The sequence below is a fragment of the Geotrypetes seraphini genome, chromosome 5 (assembly GCF_902459505.1).
Source record: "Geotrypetes seraphini chromosome 5, aGeoSer1.1, whole genome shotgun sequence".
Taxonomy (NCBI): Eukaryota; Metazoa; Chordata; class Amphibia; order Gymnophiona; family Dermophiidae; genus Geotrypetes; species Geotrypetes seraphini.
This window is the reverse complement of record NC_047088.1, coordinates 53,898,744-53,918,087: the sequence shown is the minus strand read 5'-3', so window position 1 is coordinate 53,918,087 and position 19,344 is coordinate 53,898,744. Positions and strand designations below refer to the sequence as shown.

The following is a 19,344-nucleotide window of genomic DNA, read 5'->3' as shown; positions in this document are numbered from 1 at the left end:
CTTTTATTAAACACTAAAGGGCTCATAATCGAAACAGAAAAACATCTAAAAACTGGCCTAAATCGGCACTGGGACGATCAGTGAGACAAAGTCATCCAAGTGCCGATAATCGAACCGGGTTTTAGATGTATTTAAAAATGACCTAGGCCTTCACAGTGCTGCTGAACGACCAGAGCTAAAAGGGGCGTTTCAGGAGGACGGGATTTGGGCAGGCCATGGGCCGTCCTAGACTTAGTCATACTGCATGTATAACTGAAAGTTTTACATCACTGCCAAGACAAAACTTGGACGTTGTGACTTAGGCCATCTAAAACCAGGTCTAAGTCCACAGAAGGTATCCAAAGTGACACAAAGTACAGACCCTCACACATTGCCCCAGTGATCACTGACCCCACCCCCACAAAAATCGTAATAACAACTTTATATAGATGCCTCCAGAACATCAGCACCTGGCGGCTTGGCATAGAAAAGCCTAGTAGAGCTGCACAGAGATGGCTTAAGTGGTCTTGGAGATGGATTAGTGAACCATGGAGAGGAGGACCCAAGCCCATAAGCCACTCTATTCACTGCATTCATGGTGAAAAATGTGCACCCCCCAAATCCTTCTGTACTGCCATATAAGTGACTCATGCAGCCATAAGGGTGCATTGGGGTGGTAGATAGGTGAGCCTAGTACAGGGGTCTCAAAGTCCCTCCTTGAGGGCTGCAATCCAGTTGTGTTTTCAGGATTTCCGCAACGAATGTGCATGCACTGGGGAAATCCTGAAAACCCAACTGGATTGCGGCCCTCAAGGAGGAACTTTGAGATCCTTGGTCTAGTAGATTCTGGGAGTGTTTTGGGGGGCTCACTATGAACTATAAGGGAGCTATAGCGAGATGTTTATGTGGGACACTTTTTGTGAAGTTCCCAGCAGTGCCCTGTAAGGTACCCCACTACTCTGGTGCCATGTCTTGGTATCCAGTCCATCACTTTTCTGGCCCCTCCAGTGCCCAAAAGGTCTTTTTCTAGGCATTTGTGACTTGGAATAATTTTTGGACGAAAATTGGGTATAAAGACTTAGCGGTCTGGGCAATCAGATGGCTGGACTTACAGTTGGACAATTAAAAAAAAAAAAGTTGGACATATTTTTCGAAAATGGACCTTTTCCCTTGTCTAACGTTGGGCGACTTGCAACTTAGGCCAAAAACAGATTTAGATGTTTCTTTTGATTATGCCCCTCCATTTGCTTCTTTTCTTTGCAGGTACCTATTTAAGATCTTTCAGGTAAGTGAACCACTAACCAAAATTATAACCACTGTGTGCACACAGGAAAATTAAGATAAAAAAGTAAACCTCTCCTTTGTTTTCAGTCTTTCTTGCGGTGGCTAGCATTAGTTGAGGAGGAACTCCGTCAGGAAACTAGACACTTGAAGCAGTTGGTACTGGAAGCAGTTGGTACTGGACTGTAGACTTAACTCTGGAAACCACCAAGTAGTCAGGAAACATTGGAACCAGGATCAGTAGAAAGTCTTTCTGATAGCTCTATGCTTATTCACTCTATAATGTATAACCAAATTTTTTAAAAAAATGTTTCTGCCTCCCTCAGTGGTGCAACTATGGGCTCCTTTTACGAAGGTGCACTAACGTTTTTAGCGCACGCATCAGATAAGCATGCGCTAGCTGAAAAATTACCGCCTGCTCAAAAAGAGGCGGTAGCAGCTAACTAGCGGGGCATTTTAGCGTGCACTATTCTGCGCATTAAGGCCCTAACGTGCCTTCGTAAAAGGAGCCCTATGTGTGTCCTTTTTCTTCTCCAGGTTCCTATTGTGTTACTTTAAACTTGTGGAAAAACAAAATTATTTTTCTGAAAATCTATTCTTTAATTGCTCTTTAAAGTTCTTCCTTTCCTCACAATGTTCATTTAAATAAATCTCTCTGCAGCACTTGTCAAAATTCTATGACAGTTGAAATCCAATATGTTACTTTTTTAAACTTAGCAAATGACCCTTCAGTCATCAGTTCAAGAAAATCAAATTATTTTAATTTTTCTGTTTCCCACTAGTCTATTTAGCTTTTAAATACCAAACTTCTAATTCAAATTTAAATTTTCTAATTGAGATTTCCTATCTCATATAAACAGGAATTCTAAAATCAGTCCTATTTAAACAGTTCAAACTCCTGCTGAGCTTTACTCAGAGAAGATTTCCTTTAGAGAGAATTATTCCTCAACCTTACTATTTATTTCTTTTAGTCTTCTTAGAGTTTCCCTTCTCAAAACATTTTGTTAAGCTTACAAATTGCTTTACACTTTCTTCAACCTACAGGAGAAGTCTTCCTACACTTCCCAACTATCAATCAAATAGCTCTTAACACTCACAATTAGCCAAAAGAACCCCCTTTTGACTCTACCCAAGTGAAACAGGTCCTGTCCCTCTGAAATCCTGACTCTAACCACCACTGAACAACCGTTGAGAATGCTCACATGCACACTGTCTCTCAGCATTCTCATATGCGCACTCTCATGCATTCCAACACTTATAGAACATTCAAGCATTTTACAAAACAGCTTATCTGTTCCAATGAATAACCCTGCTCTAATAGAATTTCTCATCATCTTAAAATACATATTTTAGCTGCATTACCTCCTAGATAGGTAAAATTTTAACCTGTTTTCATATCCTTAAGAGAGAGAATGTGTTTATATGTTTCTGTATATGTCCCTGCCTATATGTGTCCCATTGTTCTGGGTAAGTCTAGTATTTATATCTTTTTCTTCTTTTCCAGTATCTTCTATATCACCTATTGGAATTTCTTTTGATCTGCTGCCTCCTAACTAGCAAGGAGGTGTGACTTTTTGAAGAAATGGTTCTCAGAGCCATGGGCCCTCTTTTACTAAAGTGCGCTAACCGATTAGCTTGCGCTAATCAATTTAGCGCACGCTAAACGCTAACGCGTGCATATTAGTCTATGGACGTGTTAGCGTTTAGCGTGCGTTAATTCGATTAGTGCGCGCTAATCAGTTAGCGCACCATAGTAAAAGAGGGGGATGGTGTCTAGGTGTCTTTTGTTTGTCTCAAGGGCTGAGCAAAAGGTGGGCCCCATTCAGTCTATCTGCAGATATTCTCAAGGATCAGATATTGCAATATAATTTCCCAGGATCCTTTGCTGACACTCTGGTCACAGCCAGCAGGAATCTGACACAGGGTATACCAGTTTATGGTTTCTTTTCATAGAATGGATCTCACACATCTCGCTGGTGGCTAACTTTAGAGTAGCAGTTCTCAAACTTGTCCTGTAGAAGCACCAGCCAGTTGGGTTTATAGGATATCCTTAATAAGAAAGATCCGTATGCCTGTCACCTTCATTATATACAAATCTCTCTCATGCATATTTATTATGCAAATTTACAATAAAGTTGTCTTATGCCTAATACATTCAAACTTCAATTTAGTTGTTTATGTGAAAGATGAGAAACAATTGAATTGATATTTGAAAGTATTAGGTATAAGACAGCTTTATTGTAAATTTAAGTAGTAATTGTGGAAGCTGCATCATAAACTCTCATGCTTTCTATATATTAATGCATATTTATTAGGGATATCCTGAAAACCTGACTGGTTGGTCGTCCCCCAGGACAGGTTTGAGAACCATTGATCTAGAGCAGTGTTTCCCAAGTCGGTCCTGGAGTACCCCTTTGTCAGTAAGGCTTTCAGGATATTGATTTGCATACACTGTCTCCATCATACACAAATTTCTTTAATGCATATTTATTATGGATATCCTGAAAACCTGATTGGCAAGAGGGTACTCCAGGAATGTCTTGGGAAGTGCTGCTCTAGAGCACCCCTGTACCTGCTTATTTTGGAAAATTGCCATTAAGTACCACTTCCTTACTTTTCTCTGACTTGACCAATACAATATCAATTCCATTGCAATATGATGAGTCCCAGAAGCCTTTTTCGCTATAGAAAAATTTTTGACCCCCCCTCCATGATAGTGAGGTAACAGAGTTCCATAACATTTCATCAACTAATATAGCGCTTCTTACCTGTTGCACAATGGTTGTTAATTCCAGGCACAGTTGAACAATGTTGTTTTTCAGCAGTGAATATTCTGTCACACTGATAAATGGAGACCTGCCAAAGAGGGACAACAGATTTTTAGGAGCTCCATTCATCCATGATAGTATATGATGTTCCTGTTGCAATTTATCCTCAATGTCAATATACCAATGCTAATTAAACTCCTGGGAAAAGTTAGGAACATTAACAGTCCATAACAATAGTAACCTTGCAGTACCTTATCAAAATCTCTGGGAGCTTGCCAGTTTTCATGCACCCAGTTCTATATCAGAAAGATGCATCTCCCTACTGAATGCACTTCAGTTTACAGATAGATTAGGTTTAGGATTTCACTGAAGACATAAGGGGGCTGCCCCTTCCTGATCCTTCCTTCTCCTAGTGTTTCTCTTTACTTTGCCACAGTGCTGAAGATCACCCTACTACAGAAACTATTCTTCTGTAAATAATTTCAGCAGGGGGCTGCCTTTTATTGCTACCCTCCCCCTCTCCCTGCTCTTGCATACACTTCCTATTACCATGGAAACCCATGTGAGGGGTAGAGCGCCAAAAGCTTTGTAAATGCAGCATCATGGCCGATGTTGAAGTTACTTACAGGGCGATTTATACACACATGTGTCAAAGCCCCAATCATAACATGATACTCGCAGCAATTCTGTGGCACTTATCAAAATAAGGCAGTTATTTATGTGGCCTATGTCTAAATATAGGCCTGGACACAGCAGAATCTAATAGTGCCTGGCTGTTTCAACAGAGCTTATTTTTATTCTTTATTCTTAACAAAAAACAGAAGACCCAACATTTCCAAAGGAGAAAAAGGCCAACCCAAACAAACAAAACTGTGGAAATCCAATGTTCTTGACGCTTCTTTTATTCAGTAAATCCTTTAAAATACAATGTCCACATTTGTCGCTGAAGGACCCAACACAGGCTGTGTTTCAGCAAAACACACCTTCCTCAGGGATCCTATGATATTAATTGGTGTGCTTTACATCATCTCAAATATTTCACCGGGCACCACTTGTCTGTACTTTGAACATTTATATTACATTTTCCTAAATTAATTTCATAGGATCCCTGAGGTAGGCATGTTTTGGGTCCTTTGGCAACAAATGTGGACATTGTATTTTATAGGATTTACTGAATAAAAGAAGCGTCAAGAACATTGGATTTCCAGTTTCGTTTGTTTGGGTTATGCTTTATTCTTTCCACACAAATGATATTCATAGGGACTTCTTAGATTTTTCCTCTCTTTATACAGATCTTCGTACTTTTTTGATTTTTCATCTGGATTACTGCAATTCAATTTATGCAGATACAGTATTCCCCGTTTCAGTTGAAATGTCTTCACACTTCAGCTTCTAGGTTATTTTATTGAGCCAAGTTTGATCACATCATACCTCTGTTCATTTGTCTCCATTGGCTTCCTATCAGGCTCCGCTTTCTATTTATAATTTTGTCTTTGACACATTGTTCTCGTTATTATGTATACCCGCCTCGAGGCAAGTGTATCTAATTGCTTATTTAGATCTGAAGTTTGGAGGCGTGACTGAGTGAGGATTGTGTTTACATCTCTAGTGTTGAAAATCACCTCAGAAAAGCACAAAATAAAAAGAGTTTCAGCGTTTTGATCCTCAGTTGGCTCTCACTGGACATTCAGTTTTCCAAATCCAGGAGTTAGATACGTAAGTTTTATGTTTCTTGGATTTTGTTATACTGCCAATACTGACTCACAGATCTCAGCGGTGTACATTACTAAATAAAACTCAGAAAAAAAAGGAACACCATTTGCAAACAGAACAGTAGACAACAAATAATCAAGAGGCAAATGCACAGACACGGTAATCAGCAAGTTCCTTTGGAAGGCTTTGTTGGCCATGTACAATGCCACTATGCTGAAAATGTGCAGGGCAGAAAAGAACTGTCTGCACAGAGAAAGCTGTTTGTTGAAATCCCATTATTGCCATTCAACATATTACTGGAAACTGGAAAGATTATACTAAACTTAATTATACCTTTCGGTGGAATTCAGTATGTCATATTTATAAAATGGAAAGGGAGCTTGCCATACAGCAAGGAAATTATCATAATTTTAAAAAGATTTGGGGGCCATTAATTACATATTCTAATGATCAGACACCTTAAACACCTTGGTATTATATAAAATATAGGTGGGGTGGGATTGGGAAATATAATAATTACTAATTGTTTTATTATTAATACATGGGTGGGTGGGAAGGGATTCTTTTATATTTTAATGATAATAAGTAAGATTGTCAAGTGATTTGTAAAAAATTTTTCTGATTGATTATTATACACTTGTTGTAAGATATGAAAATGAATAAAAATTTACAAACGAAATCCCATGTCATTTTGTGCAAGGGAAGTTTTTAATAAATTTAGAATTTCCCCAAAAACAGAACAAGGAGTGAACTCCCATAAAGCTCCTCTGCATCTGGATCTCTCAGGCATCTGTGTAACTGAAGGGATAGACTTAGTAGATAAGGACAGGTTGTTCACTCTCTCCAAGGTAGAGAGAACAAGAGGGCACTCTCTAAAGTTAAAAGGGGATAGATTCCATACAAACGTAAGGCAGTTCTTCTTCACCCAGAGAGTGGCAGAAAACTGGAACACTCTTCCGGAGGCTGTTATAGGGGAAAACACCCTCCAGGGATTCAAGACGAAGTTAGACAAGTTCCTACTGAACAAGGACGTTTGCTGATAGGGCTAGTCTCAGTTAGGGCACTGGTCTTTGACCAGAGGGCCACCGCGTGAGCGGACTGCTGGGCATGATGGACCACTGGTCTGACCCAGCAACGGCAATTCTTATGTTCTTATCTGAAGTGGATATTTAAACCTATGTAAAAGCAAAACAATCCTCTCTTGACACAAGGGTTTTGTTTTTTTCTTTTTAATTTTAAAGCTCATACCTTTTTCAGTAGTAGCTCAAGGCGAGTTATGTTCCTAACCTATGATGACAACATCTTCCTATTGTTACAAATTGACCTCACTGCCTAGGGTTGCCAGATTTTGTGATCGGAAAATCCAGACCCCCCCCTGTACTATCATATACAGCATTAATAAGGGGTTGTTTCACCAATAATAGAATGTTGGAGGGGAGTTAAAGAACAATTTAAGTTCCCCTTCAAAGCTGAAGAACAATGTTTGCCCTACAGCTTCAGAGGCGTTTTTCCCTTATTCAGTTATGCTTGTTTGAAAATGAAGTTTAATGCTGACAAGGGGTTAAGCCATTGAGCATTTCTGCTACCAGTGCAGATTCTAACTGGAGATATATCAATTGATTTATCTGAATATTCTTCTCCAGTTCCTCCATTTTTGTTACTTTATTTTGGAAATGCATTGAAAAGAGCAGTCACACTTTATAGTGCTTCTTCAAAACAGAGAATGTTATATGTTTTATGTGAAGGGATATAAATGTTCTACAAAGAAGCGAAAAGACATTCTCATGGGTGTATGGTGCATGAAACTGAGTGGAGTATTTTTTAGCTGATGATTGATTTTTCAGGTGGTCCTTAAGATCCTGCGGACTGATCTTGTTCTAACTGAGGCTTTTTTTTTTTTCTCCATTTTAATGAATGTTTGGCTTCTTTTCACTGCTTGAAGACAGGTGTAGAGTTCTCTATATAGTGGATATTGAATTTTCAGTTTAAGAAATATATCCATTTTGTTCTCTAGTTAATCAGTGATTATCCTGATCCTTATGCCATAATGAACTAGGATAGGGCTGTCAGAAATCCAGGTGGCATCTCTCTGTCTCTTTTCATTATGCCACTTCATTGAAACCATGTGCGCCTAACCCTCATGTTCACCACTCAGAAAGTACAACTGCTGTTATAACCATTGCAAGGCTCTGCACTTTTCTCTCCTAATTCTAGAGAGGTGAAATGTGAGAAGAAAGCCATGAATAACAACAATCTATAAGATGGGAGAAGTAGGGAAAGTGAATGTGACTGTGGAGGAGGGGTAGCTATGAGGAAAGAAAAAAAAGGGGGGCTGCATGTATATTTACCTAGGCCCCAATATAGGGATAATCTAGCCCTGCAGAGAACAATTCTATCTCTGTGTCATCAGATGATGTCACCATCTTGTGATCCTGACTCAAACTTGTTAAAAACTGGTTAAAAGAAAGAGTAGGGTTATGTAGTCAATATTCTCAAGGCAGAAGAGCAAATAGTGGGGTTCCCCAGGGATTTGGGCTGGGACCACTGCTTTTTAACATATTTACCAATGATCTAGAGATGGAAATAACTAGTGAGTTAATTAAATTTTCTGATGACCCAAAGTTGTTAAATTGCAAGAGGACTTTGGGAGACTGGGCATCAAAATAGCAGATGACTTTTAATGCAGGGATCCACATTAGGCTCACTGTCTAGGAAAAGGATTTAGGCATCATCGTTGAGCGTACGTTGAAACTCTCAGCTCAGTGTGCAGTGTATAATTTGGCTAAGAAAATGAAAAGAATGTTAGGTATTATCAGGAAAAAAATGGAAAACAAAAATATGCTATAATGCCTTTGTATTGTTCCATGGTACAGCCGCACCTCTGCTTGCAGCATCTCAAAAAAGATATAGCAGAATTAGAAAAGGTACAGAGAAGGGTGATAAAAATGATAAAAGGGATGGGATGACTTCTCCATGATGAAAGGTTAAAGCAGCTAGAGTTCTTCAGCATGGAGATGAGATGGTTCAGGGGAGATATGATAAAGGCATATAAAATATTGAAAGGTGTGGAACGGGTAGATGTGAATCACTTGTTTTCTCTTTCCAAAAATACTAGACCTCAGGGGCATGCAATAAAGCTACCAAGTAGTAGATTAAAACAAACCAGAGAAAATGTTTCTTCACTCAATGTATAATTAAACTCTGAAATTCATTGCAAGAGAATATGGTGAAAGCAGTTAGCTTAGCTGGGTTTAAAAAAGGTATGCATAACTTCCTAAAAGTCCATAAGCCATTATTAAAATGGACTTGGGGGAAATCCAATGCTTATTCCTAGGATAAGCAGCATAAAATCTTATTTACTCTTTGGGATCTTGCCAGGTACTTGTGACCTGAATTTGACACTGTTGGAAACAGGATAATGAGCTTGATGGACCTTTGGTCTGTCCCATTATGGCAACTCTTATGTTCTTGTGTTCCTGCTTGTCAAGAGAAAAACATAAATCATACAAAAACAGCCTGACAAAGACAAAGAAATATTTCTAGAAAAAAGAGAAAGGAAAACAATGGTACAAACAGTGATATATCCTCAGGCTTTACAAAATACTAGAAAGTGGCATTTTCCACAGAATGAAAAAAAACTATGGATAAGTGTTCATTATATGAGTCTGGAAGAGAAATCCAAAGGAGATCTTTAACTGGAAGAGTGATGGACACCTGAAGGTTATAACTGCCTACACAATGCCAAATTCAAGCTTGCAGAGGACAGGCACAAAGGGGCAGATTCTAAGCGGCTTTTGAGAATCACTAACAGGCCTCCTATATAGAATGGCATCTCTCCTCATGGATAGATGTCTAAGCCCGCTTAACACCACAATTTTCTAACCGGTGTCCATGTCATAGGTGCTGGTTAGAGAATCGGGTTGCTGCTAAGCTAATTGTGGTAAGGGAATCTTCCTGCTGCAATCAGTTTAACAGCAGCGGCAGGGAACCTGCCCCCTCCCCTTCATGAAAACTACCAGAAGGAAGGATGCCCAGTCCATCCTGCCGGAACCCTGGAATGTCTGCCCCCCCCACCCTTGAATGTCTGCGGCAGGATGAGTGCCCAATTCCTCCTGTCCCCACCCCCCAAGATATCCCCCAGCAAGAGGGATGCCCAGTCCCTCCATTCGCCACCCTGCAAGACATCCCCTGGCAGGAGGGATGCTCACTCCCTCCTGCTGGAAACCCACCCCCAATACATACCCCGGCTGGAATCCCCCCCCCAATGGATGCTTCCTCCCTCAGGTGGGCAGACCCATTTCCACTGAATGGGGAACCTTCCCCTTCTTGGTACATCGTGGAATACACCAGGGAGGGGCCTAAATTAGGGGCGTTAGGCCTGAGCCAACCGGAATCTTAGGCCTCTCTTCCAGTGCATTCTGGGATGTGCTGGGAGTGGCCTAAGACTCCGATTAGCCAGATCCCTTAGGTCATGATGCACCGGAAAGGGGCAGGCCTGCCATTTAATGGAGGTGGGCCTGCCAGCTGGAGTGAGGAAGCATGCCTCCAGCCAGCCAACTTAAAAAAAGCATGTTCTTCATGGGAGGGGGTTTCCGGAAGGAGGGACTGGGCATCTCTCCTACCGATGATCTTTGGGAGGGGGATTCTGGTAGGAAGGACTGGGCAATCCCTCCTGCCGGGGGATGTCTCGGGGGGGGGGGGGTGTTCCAGCAGGAATGAGTGGGCATCACTCCTGCTGGGGGGATGTTGGGGGTGGCCTACATTTCAGGCGCCTATCGCAACCCTAGGAAGATGCCTAAGGCCACCTAAGCTCGCCTAAAGCCACTTCTGGTCAAAACCACGCCCCCGCCTAGCCTTGGGCGAGCTTAAGTGGCCCTACATGCCTCCCTAGGCTCGCGAAGATGCCTACAATGTAGGCAGCCTGCCCTGGGATGGTTTTTTTTTTAAAAAACGTGCGTCCCCGATAGGCAGGCTAGACAGCAGTAGGATGTCTACCGCTGCCTACAATCGGGATGCCGTTTATAGAATTTGCCCCAAAGAACCCAATATTTAAAAAAGTTGGTAAGCAATTATCGTCAAACTCTGCCTCCTCTTTTGATTGGAGAACTTAATATAAAATGTGTTAGACCGAGTGGCTGAAATGAGCAGGGGGAGTTTCTGGGGTGTCTATAGCAAATGTTGATTTCTATGGACCGCTAATATATTCTGATTTTAGATTTTAACTGATAAACACTGATAAAATATGAATGCAAATAAATAAATAGATAGCTCCATGAATGAAAGAATGAAATAGGTGTTTGTTGGATAAACCCCAGATAAACATCACTTCCTCTTAGTACTTTCTCACCCCTCTCCTAATCTCTCCTAACTTATCTTTGAGTCGTCCACTCGGCTTTTGTGCCTTTTCAGCAATGATGATTCCTAAATGACAGATTTACATATTTGGTTTGGTTTATTTATTTATATCTCGCCCTTACCCAGGGTGGGTTTCAAACTTACATACAAAAATACAAGATCAACAATAAATACACCCACTAAACAGAGCAAAAGATCCAAACAATAAAATACATAGGCGACCAGCACCTTACTGTCATCATCTCCTCCTCATCAATAACACAGTCTCATACCCTGTACTTCATCTGGTAAAAAATATGCCGTTTCAGCAATCTTTTAAAGTTCTGTATATTTTGTTGCCGATGAATGTAGGCAGGGAGACTGTTCCATTCTCTAGGCCCTATACAATGGAATATACTATCCCTAGACATTGTTAGCCTCAGCCACATTACCTGTAGTGCAAAAATACTGATAACACCAATTTTTTTATACCCTGAAAACACTCTAATTAGACGGAAAATAAACAGGAAAATAAAACACAGAAGCCCTACATATTTCTCTACAGATTTTCATGGCAATCTGACTTTTTAGTGGCCTGCACTGTACATGGTAGAATGAGACTCTCAAAAAAGCAATAATTTTTCTAATCACATAGTTACTGCTGAGAAAATGAAGGCACAGACGAATAGACCTGCTATCAAGGCTAAAGAAGAAACTCAAATCCTCTTACACCTGTGCTTTAAAGCCATACATCACAACTCCGGTAAGAATATTGATTATCAAATTATGGCACTGACACTACATTTATTCCTAATGGCCTTCTGTTCTCACTGATCTTTGTAATAGCAAAGTGTGAAATGACAGTAATTACGCTACCAAAAATGCAGGCTCCATCTACACTAGCCCAAGCTCAATTTTTATACAAGTAGTAGAAACTAGAATCTATTAAAGGTCCTAAACAGGTTATTAGTGCAGTGATCAATGTAAAGAGTTATTACAGTTCCCTGGGGAGTTAGGACATTGGCTCTTTGTTTTGATTTTGACCATAAGCTATGAACTACCTTGTACAAACCAGTAAGTTTAATCACCAAATTCCATTTGCAAAAAGCAAGGATACAGCTTTAGAATAGATCACATAAGGGCATGTTTACTAAAGCAGATAGTGTGGGTTTTACCATGTTAAAAGTTAGTGCACACCTGGGCTAATGGCTAACTAACATGCATTAAAACAGCCAGTGTGGTATAAATCCTTTATTACCTGCTTAATACAGGTAGGGGCATGGATACAACAGGATTAAAAAAAGGAAGCAAGCATTATAGAACCAAAGAGGGACATAGGAAAGTTTATTGACAAGCAGGACAGGATTCATTCTTTGAGGGCTCCTAGGCACACAAGTACACTGGGACCATCTTGTTTCCATTTTTTTTTTTAAGCAATCCTAGAGCTACTGAGTTGCCTTTTTGTGAACTTTTAACCTGTTGTTTTTCCTGAGTGTTTTCTGCTTGGAAGGTCAGACCTTCTGGCACCAGAATCTTCTAGAAGCTTGTGGAAGTCTTTGGAAGCCTATGGAAGTGAAGGAGGGGTTTATTCTTGAGGGATATTCCTGGTGCCAGAAGTGAACACTCTAAAGTAATTTAAGTTCCTGTTTTGCCCACTAAAATTGTCTTTGCTACTCTCTTGCCTCTGACCTTACATCTCATAGGGAGAGTCCCTATTTTTATTTTCCTGCCAAGCCTGCCACTGTTTTTGCAGTTTCTGAGAATCAGCTTGCCTATGCCCCCATGGGAAGGCAAACAAAGGTACTTTGGAAGAAGGTTTCAGGAGTTCCTGGAACCAGAACCAACAAAATTGCTGCCTAGCACTGAACCACAGCACCCCAGAGAAATCCAAGTGAAGGAGAAGGATATTTATTTAAGCAGTGAATTTGCACCCAGGCTACAGCCCTTTAGCAGCCAAGGGACTACCGTAGTTATATCCAAGGCAGATGGGGATTTTCTTTCAATGCTTCAACTAATCTAAAAGCAGGTAGCAGATCATTTACATCTGACTACTGGGAATATCATCAAACTGACTGTGTTTCCCATCAAGGTACTACAATACAGAACTGTAACATCTGTAACTAAAGGAACATTAATGTAACATCTCTTAAAAGCATTTTTGTGCTGGAGAGAAGAAGGAGAATGGTGTAAATAGATGGCCACATGTATTAGATTGTTAGGGGTTTGCTTCATCAGCTGAAAGTGCTAGTAAAGTTGTTTGGTTCAAGATAAAATATGGCGTGGACCACTTTATTTTCAAAGGATTACAAGTCTGATGCTAATCTTGTCCAGCCTCTCAGGACAATCCTGATCCTAGCCTTGGTCCTCAACAAATGAATCCCCCCCCCCCCTTTTTTTACATCTGAGCAGGGCAGAACATTAAGCACGCCAGCCGGCGCTAAAAAACCTCTTCTGCGCTTATATAAAAGGGGAGGAAATTCTTTTTGTCCCCTTCATCCCACCATCATGAGCAGTGACTAGGCAGCTACCCACTCAGTCCACTATATAACAAGTTGTGTGTGGGTTGGGGGAGGGGGGTGTTATACTTCCAATAGCTATGTTTTTTTGCTTTGTTTTTCCACTTCAGCATTGGGAGGTAGCAAGAGTTAGTTTTCATTTTGGAACAGTGCATACTATGATAGTTATGATGCATTGATTTAAAAATGTGTATCCACAAATGAAAATATCTCATGGTATTGTAAACCTTTAAAATATGCCACAGTAACCCATCACAAAATATCATTGTCTATTTTCAGCTAACTCATGTTACAACTATTTAAGGGTCCTTTTACTAAGCTGAGGTAAACATTAAAGTATGTTTACCATAGGTTAAAATGCACTATAGTGGGGCGTGTTCAGGTATCCAATGGTACTTTTGGAATTTGTATGCATTTTTTAGGGCGTAGAGTGGACATGGCTATGCGAATCAGTTAGGGCTCCTTTTACAAAGGTGTGCTAGCGGTTTTACCACGTGCTAGCCGCTACCGCCTCCTTTTAAGCAGGCGGTAATTTTTCTGCTAAATCTTGTGCGTGTGCTAAAAACACTAGCGCACCTTTGTAAAAGGAGCCTTTAGTGTCTGAGCATTGCCATGTGTTGGTTAGCGCACGATTAGCATATGAACCTTTACTGCCTATTAAATAGGTGGCAGTAAAGGTTCACATACTAATGGCTCCATGCTAATGTGAAAATTAATGAGTGGCCATTATCAGAAAATAGAAAAATGTAAAAGATCTACATTGAAACTAATGCAGATAACTTTTTAGCGTTGTTTGGTGAAAGGGCCTCTTGATGATTTATTTTTCTAGTATACTTTAATCACCTCTATGAAAAATCAGAGAAGGAAAACTACATTAACCTGTTACTACAAAGAATATTTTCTGGCTTACCGGTCCAGCCAGGCTAGTAAGTTCTTGGCAGCACCAATCAGGTCAACGACAGAGGTAAGAAAATCATTTGGCAGTCGTCGGGAGGCTCTGCCATCGTAATGGCCACTCCTCCGTCTACCCGTTATAAAATTCTGAAGATTTTTGGCTGAAGCATTCAGCTTGTGAGAAAGCGTTCTCAGGTTTTCGGTCTCCAGCCCATAATTCTGAAATACAATCAAAGGAAAGAAATTGATGAGGACTTTACTATTACATCACTGTGATTTATGCTGGAGAAAATAAATTCAAATAAATCCTGAGGTTTTTCATGTACAAAATGCAAATAACTACAAGATCAAAATTCAAATGAGAAATCCCTGGTTTTATAATTACAGCTTTAAAAAATCACAGGCAAATGGCACCAGATTATTAGAAATGCTCGTATGCGTACTTTGGCATCACAGCCCCTCAACTGTATTTTAATTTTTGCAAATAATACTCAATTTACGCAGATAAAATTAATCTTCAGATGTAATTTACTTGGATTCTTAATTTCTGAAGTTTGAGATCAAAAACCTTTCTATCAGTGCTTTCCAATCTTTTTGTAGTTGTGACCCCATGATTATGGCTAAATAAAATTGTGTGACATTCTTGAAGGTGCAGCATAATGATGCACCTATGGAGCACCCACCTAAGTTGTGAGCAAACTTTCTGACCATTTGGGGTCCCAACCCACAGTTTGGAAAGCTCTGCTCGATATTGAGCTCAACTGTTGTGGCTCACTCCATAGGTCTCACAATGATATACAGAGGATAGATTTGCTTCTAATGGAGGTGGTGCATGCAGATGTATCTCATGCTTATTCATTACAGGTATCCTGAAAACCTGACTGGCTGGGTGTGACCTAAGAACTCTTATCCTAGACACTAAGGTCCGGATTCTATAAACGGCATTCCAATTGTAGGCGGCGGTAGACGTCCTACCGCTGTCTAACCAGCCAATCGGGCCGCACATTTTTTTGTTGTTTTTTTTAAACTCTCAAGTCAGGCCGCCAACATTGGAGGCGCCTCCGGGAGCCTAGGGAGGTGCACAAGCCCACCTAAGCTCGCCTAAGGCTAGGTGTGGGCATGGTTTGGTCCAGAAGTAGCCTTAGGCAGACCTAGGTGGCCTTATATGTCTACCTAGGCCAGTAGACGACACGTACAATGTGGGCCAGCAAAATGCTGGCCTACATTGTAAGTAGATGCAGCCGCTGAGCTTATCGTGGCAAGGGATCTCCCTGCTGCGATAAGTTTAACATCTGCGGCTACCCATCCTACCCCAACGATCACGGCAGGAGGGATGTCCAGTCCTTCCTACACAGCACCCCTCCTGTAGATCACCGGCAGGAGGGATGCCGATTCCTTCCTGCCAGATCTACCCCCCCCCCTCGTAGATCACCAAGAGGGATGCTGAATCCCTCCTGCTGGAACCTCTTACCCCCACATAGAACATCCAGCCTGGACCCCCTTCCCCCCACCCCTCTAGAACCCCTCCTAGCCCCACCCTGACCCCCCAACTCCCCTATAACCTTTTTCAATGACCAGCCAGATGGGTTTTCTCTCCTGCCGGCCGGTAGGCTGCCTTTGTGTGAATGGCAGGCCTGCCTTTTCCCGGTATATTGTGGGATGCACCAGGGAGGTGCCTGCAGCCTGATTGGCCCAGGCGTCTAAGGACCCATCCATAGAAGGGGCCTTAGGGACATGGGCCAACCTAAGATTCCGGTTGGCCGAGGTGTCTAAGGCCCCTCCTATGGGTGGAGCCTTAGACTCCTAGGCCAATAAGGCCTTAGGCTCCTTCCTGGTGCATGCCATAATGCATCGAGAAGGGGCAGGCCCACCATTCAATTGGAGGCGGGCCTGCTGGCCAGCCAGAAAGAGGACCCAGCCGGCCATTGAAAAAGATTAGAGTGGTTTCGGAGGGTGGTCTGGGTAGGGTTAGGAGGGGTTCTAGTGGGGGTGGGGGGGGTCCAGGGTGGGGTGGAGGGGGATCCGGGCTAGATAATCTATGGAGGGTGGGGGATTCTGGCAGGAGGGATTGGGAATCCCTCCTGCTGGTAGTCTTCACTGGGGGTGGGGATGGGTTGCCGCTAAACTTATCGCTGCAGGGAGATTCCTTGCACGATAAGCTCAGAAGCATTCCGATTCTCTAGCAGGCATCTGTAATATGGATGTTGGTTAGAGAACTGTTTTTTTAGGTGGGCTTAGGCTCGATTCTGTATAGGATGCCCATCAGCTTCTGAGACCGGGTTTCCTATACAGAATCCAGGCCTAAGGGCCTGATTCTGTAAAGGACTCTGATATTGGTGGCCACCGACAATCGCCGGTCATGTGTCAGTCATGCATCGGCATTCTTTACAGAATTGCATCTACATTGTTGAACATTTTGCAGGCCTACATTTAAGGCATTTGTCTTACACCTACGGAGATGTGTAGGGACACTTAAGCATGCCCATACCCTGTCTTGGGCATTATTAAGTGTCCCTACACATCTCCATAGATGTGCTACAGATGCCTACAATGTAAGCATCTTTCCTTGTACATTAAAAAAAAAAAAAAGTGCATCCTGATTGGCTGCCAAATGGCAGTAGGATGCCTACTGGCGCCTGCAATTGGGACATGCATTTAGAGAATCAGGCCCTAATTCCATCCCTTCTGGCAAGCTTGATAACTAAGGGTTCCTTTTAGAAAGCCACAGTAACAAATCCTGATGTGGCAAATGCGATACAGCCCATAGGAACTGCATGGGCTGCATCACATTTACCACATGGGAATTGCTACAATGGCTTTGTAAAAGGGATTCTAAATAAATAAATATTAAATTCTACTCTAATGATGACATCTTTCGTCTTTTGCTTGTTAAACATAATCTGAATCAGATTTACCCTTGATAATTACATCCCTTAATCAAATGTTCATCTTTTCTATAGACTACGAGCCAAGATTAAATTTTATTTTGGGATAAAACCAAATCAATCAATGCTACATACATGTTTTACTAAACAGCATTCAAAAATTACTGAATACTTTTGAAATGTCAGAGCAAATCTATGGTTATGTCGATCCTGAGAGGAGGAAGTCAGTCATTGCATAAGACATGGGTCTCCAACCATTTTCACATAAAGGGTCACATTTTGAATACCAAAAGATTTCAAGCTTACACATACTACTAATTTTGTAAACTGCCTTGACCTTCTTGTTCAGACTGAGTATTAAACATTAAAAATTAATACTAATATTGATTCTACAACACTTCAAGGATATTTTTTAAAAACTCACTTTATTTTGCATTGTCAGCAGTAACAAATTCCATAAATGAGTCACATGAGTCACACACTTAGATTGTTTGCAGTTACTATATCAAGTGATCATTAAACATTAAACATGAACCCTGGATTCTCTAAATGGCTTCGGTTTTTCAGGCACTTTTAGGCAACCAAGCTCAGTGAAAAATGTCATTTAAGCAATGTTTTAAACTGATTTTCAACGCGCCTACCAGCACCTAAAAAAATTGGTGCTGTAATTGCGCCTCCTTAGGTGCTTTACAGCGCCTAGTGCTACTGTAGGCATGGCTAATGCTGGAAGTGGCATTAGCTCCTTATAGCGCCTACATAGATGTGATTCACATCACAGGTAGGTGCTGGAAATGTAGGCCTTGAAAACCGTGACCTACATTTCCGGTGCCTACCTTTGCCGAAGGCACAATTCTCTAACCAGTGATTGACATGTGATCAGTGACCACTTTTAAGACAGCCACTGATAACGGCGCTGGTTAGAGAATCCAGGCCAAAATGTTGATTCTATAACACAAATAGGATATACAGAATTTAAATTCTCTTAATTATGGCTTGTCAACATCAGCAAATATCATTAATGAGATACCTGTGTCTGCCTGTTGTTTACCAGCGTAGCAAATTGTCTTGTGATTTTGTGAATTTCTCTTGTGATTTTGTAACAGACTATGGGGGGAATTCATCAATGTGTGCTACTGTTAAGACAGGGGCCGCATATTGGAGACCACTGGCTTAAGAGCTGCATCTAGTGGCTAGATTTAGGGTTCCTGCGCTAGCCGAAAAATTACCGCCTGCTCAAGAGGAGGCGGTAGCGGCTAGCGTGGCCAGCAAATTAGCGCACACCATTACGCACATTAAACCGCTAACACGGCTTCATAAAAGGAGCCCCTAGGGTCCTTGATTGCAGGATCCCTGAAAGAAACCTGCTGTGTGGCACCTGGCCCAAGATTGCCCCTGCAATGACCATACTAGACATGCAGAGAGTATAAAAGAGGGTTAAAATCTTCATGCAGTTGCAAATGAGGGTTCATGGTATCAGGATCCCAGCCCTGGTTCTGAATGACTAGAAATCCAAAGGAGAAGAAAGAAGCTATCAAATGAAAAGAACAGAGGCACAACTGAGCTCAGACTTATTGTAAAAACATGGACAAAAAGACAATCCAGCATTTAGAGAGAGTAACACAGCAGTATTGGGAAGGGTTGTTCAATCTACCTCACACATTTCAGAATACCTACAACTGAAAGTTTCTTCAGCAAATCCCCCATCAAAATAAAACTTCATCAAGTTTCAAGTTTATTTTTGATTTGATAAATTGCTTATTTAAATTTACTAAGCGAGATACAACTTTGGTAAAAAATATAAACATACAGTTAAATATAATATTTACATATTAAAATAATGGGTTAGACCAACAGACTTACAGACTAATGGATACACAAGGTAAAAAAAAAAAAAAAAAGGGAAGAACTACAATTCAATAATTTTAGAATAGAGAAGAGAACCATAAAAGGAAAGAAACGTTGGGGAAGGGGAAG

At 41.2% G+C, this 19,344-nt stretch overlaps 1 protein-coding gene across 1 annotated transcript in view; it reads right to left on the bottom strand.

Moving 5' to 3' along the window:
* Positions 1 to 19,344, bottom strand: part of LOC117360298 (connector enhancer of kinase suppressor of ras 2-like) — a 719,694-nt gene that overhangs the window by 414,686 nt on the left and 285,664 nt on the right. The window contains exons 3-4 of the mRNA XM_033943988.1: positions 14,502 to 14,704; positions 4,029 to 4,116 (exon numbers count right to left, since the gene is read on the bottom strand). Coding sequence (XP_033799879.1) covers positions 4,029 to 4,116; positions 14,502 to 14,704 — 291 coding nt within the window. The remainder of the gene's footprint in view (positions 1 to 4,028; positions 4,117 to 14,501; positions 14,705 to 19,344) is intronic.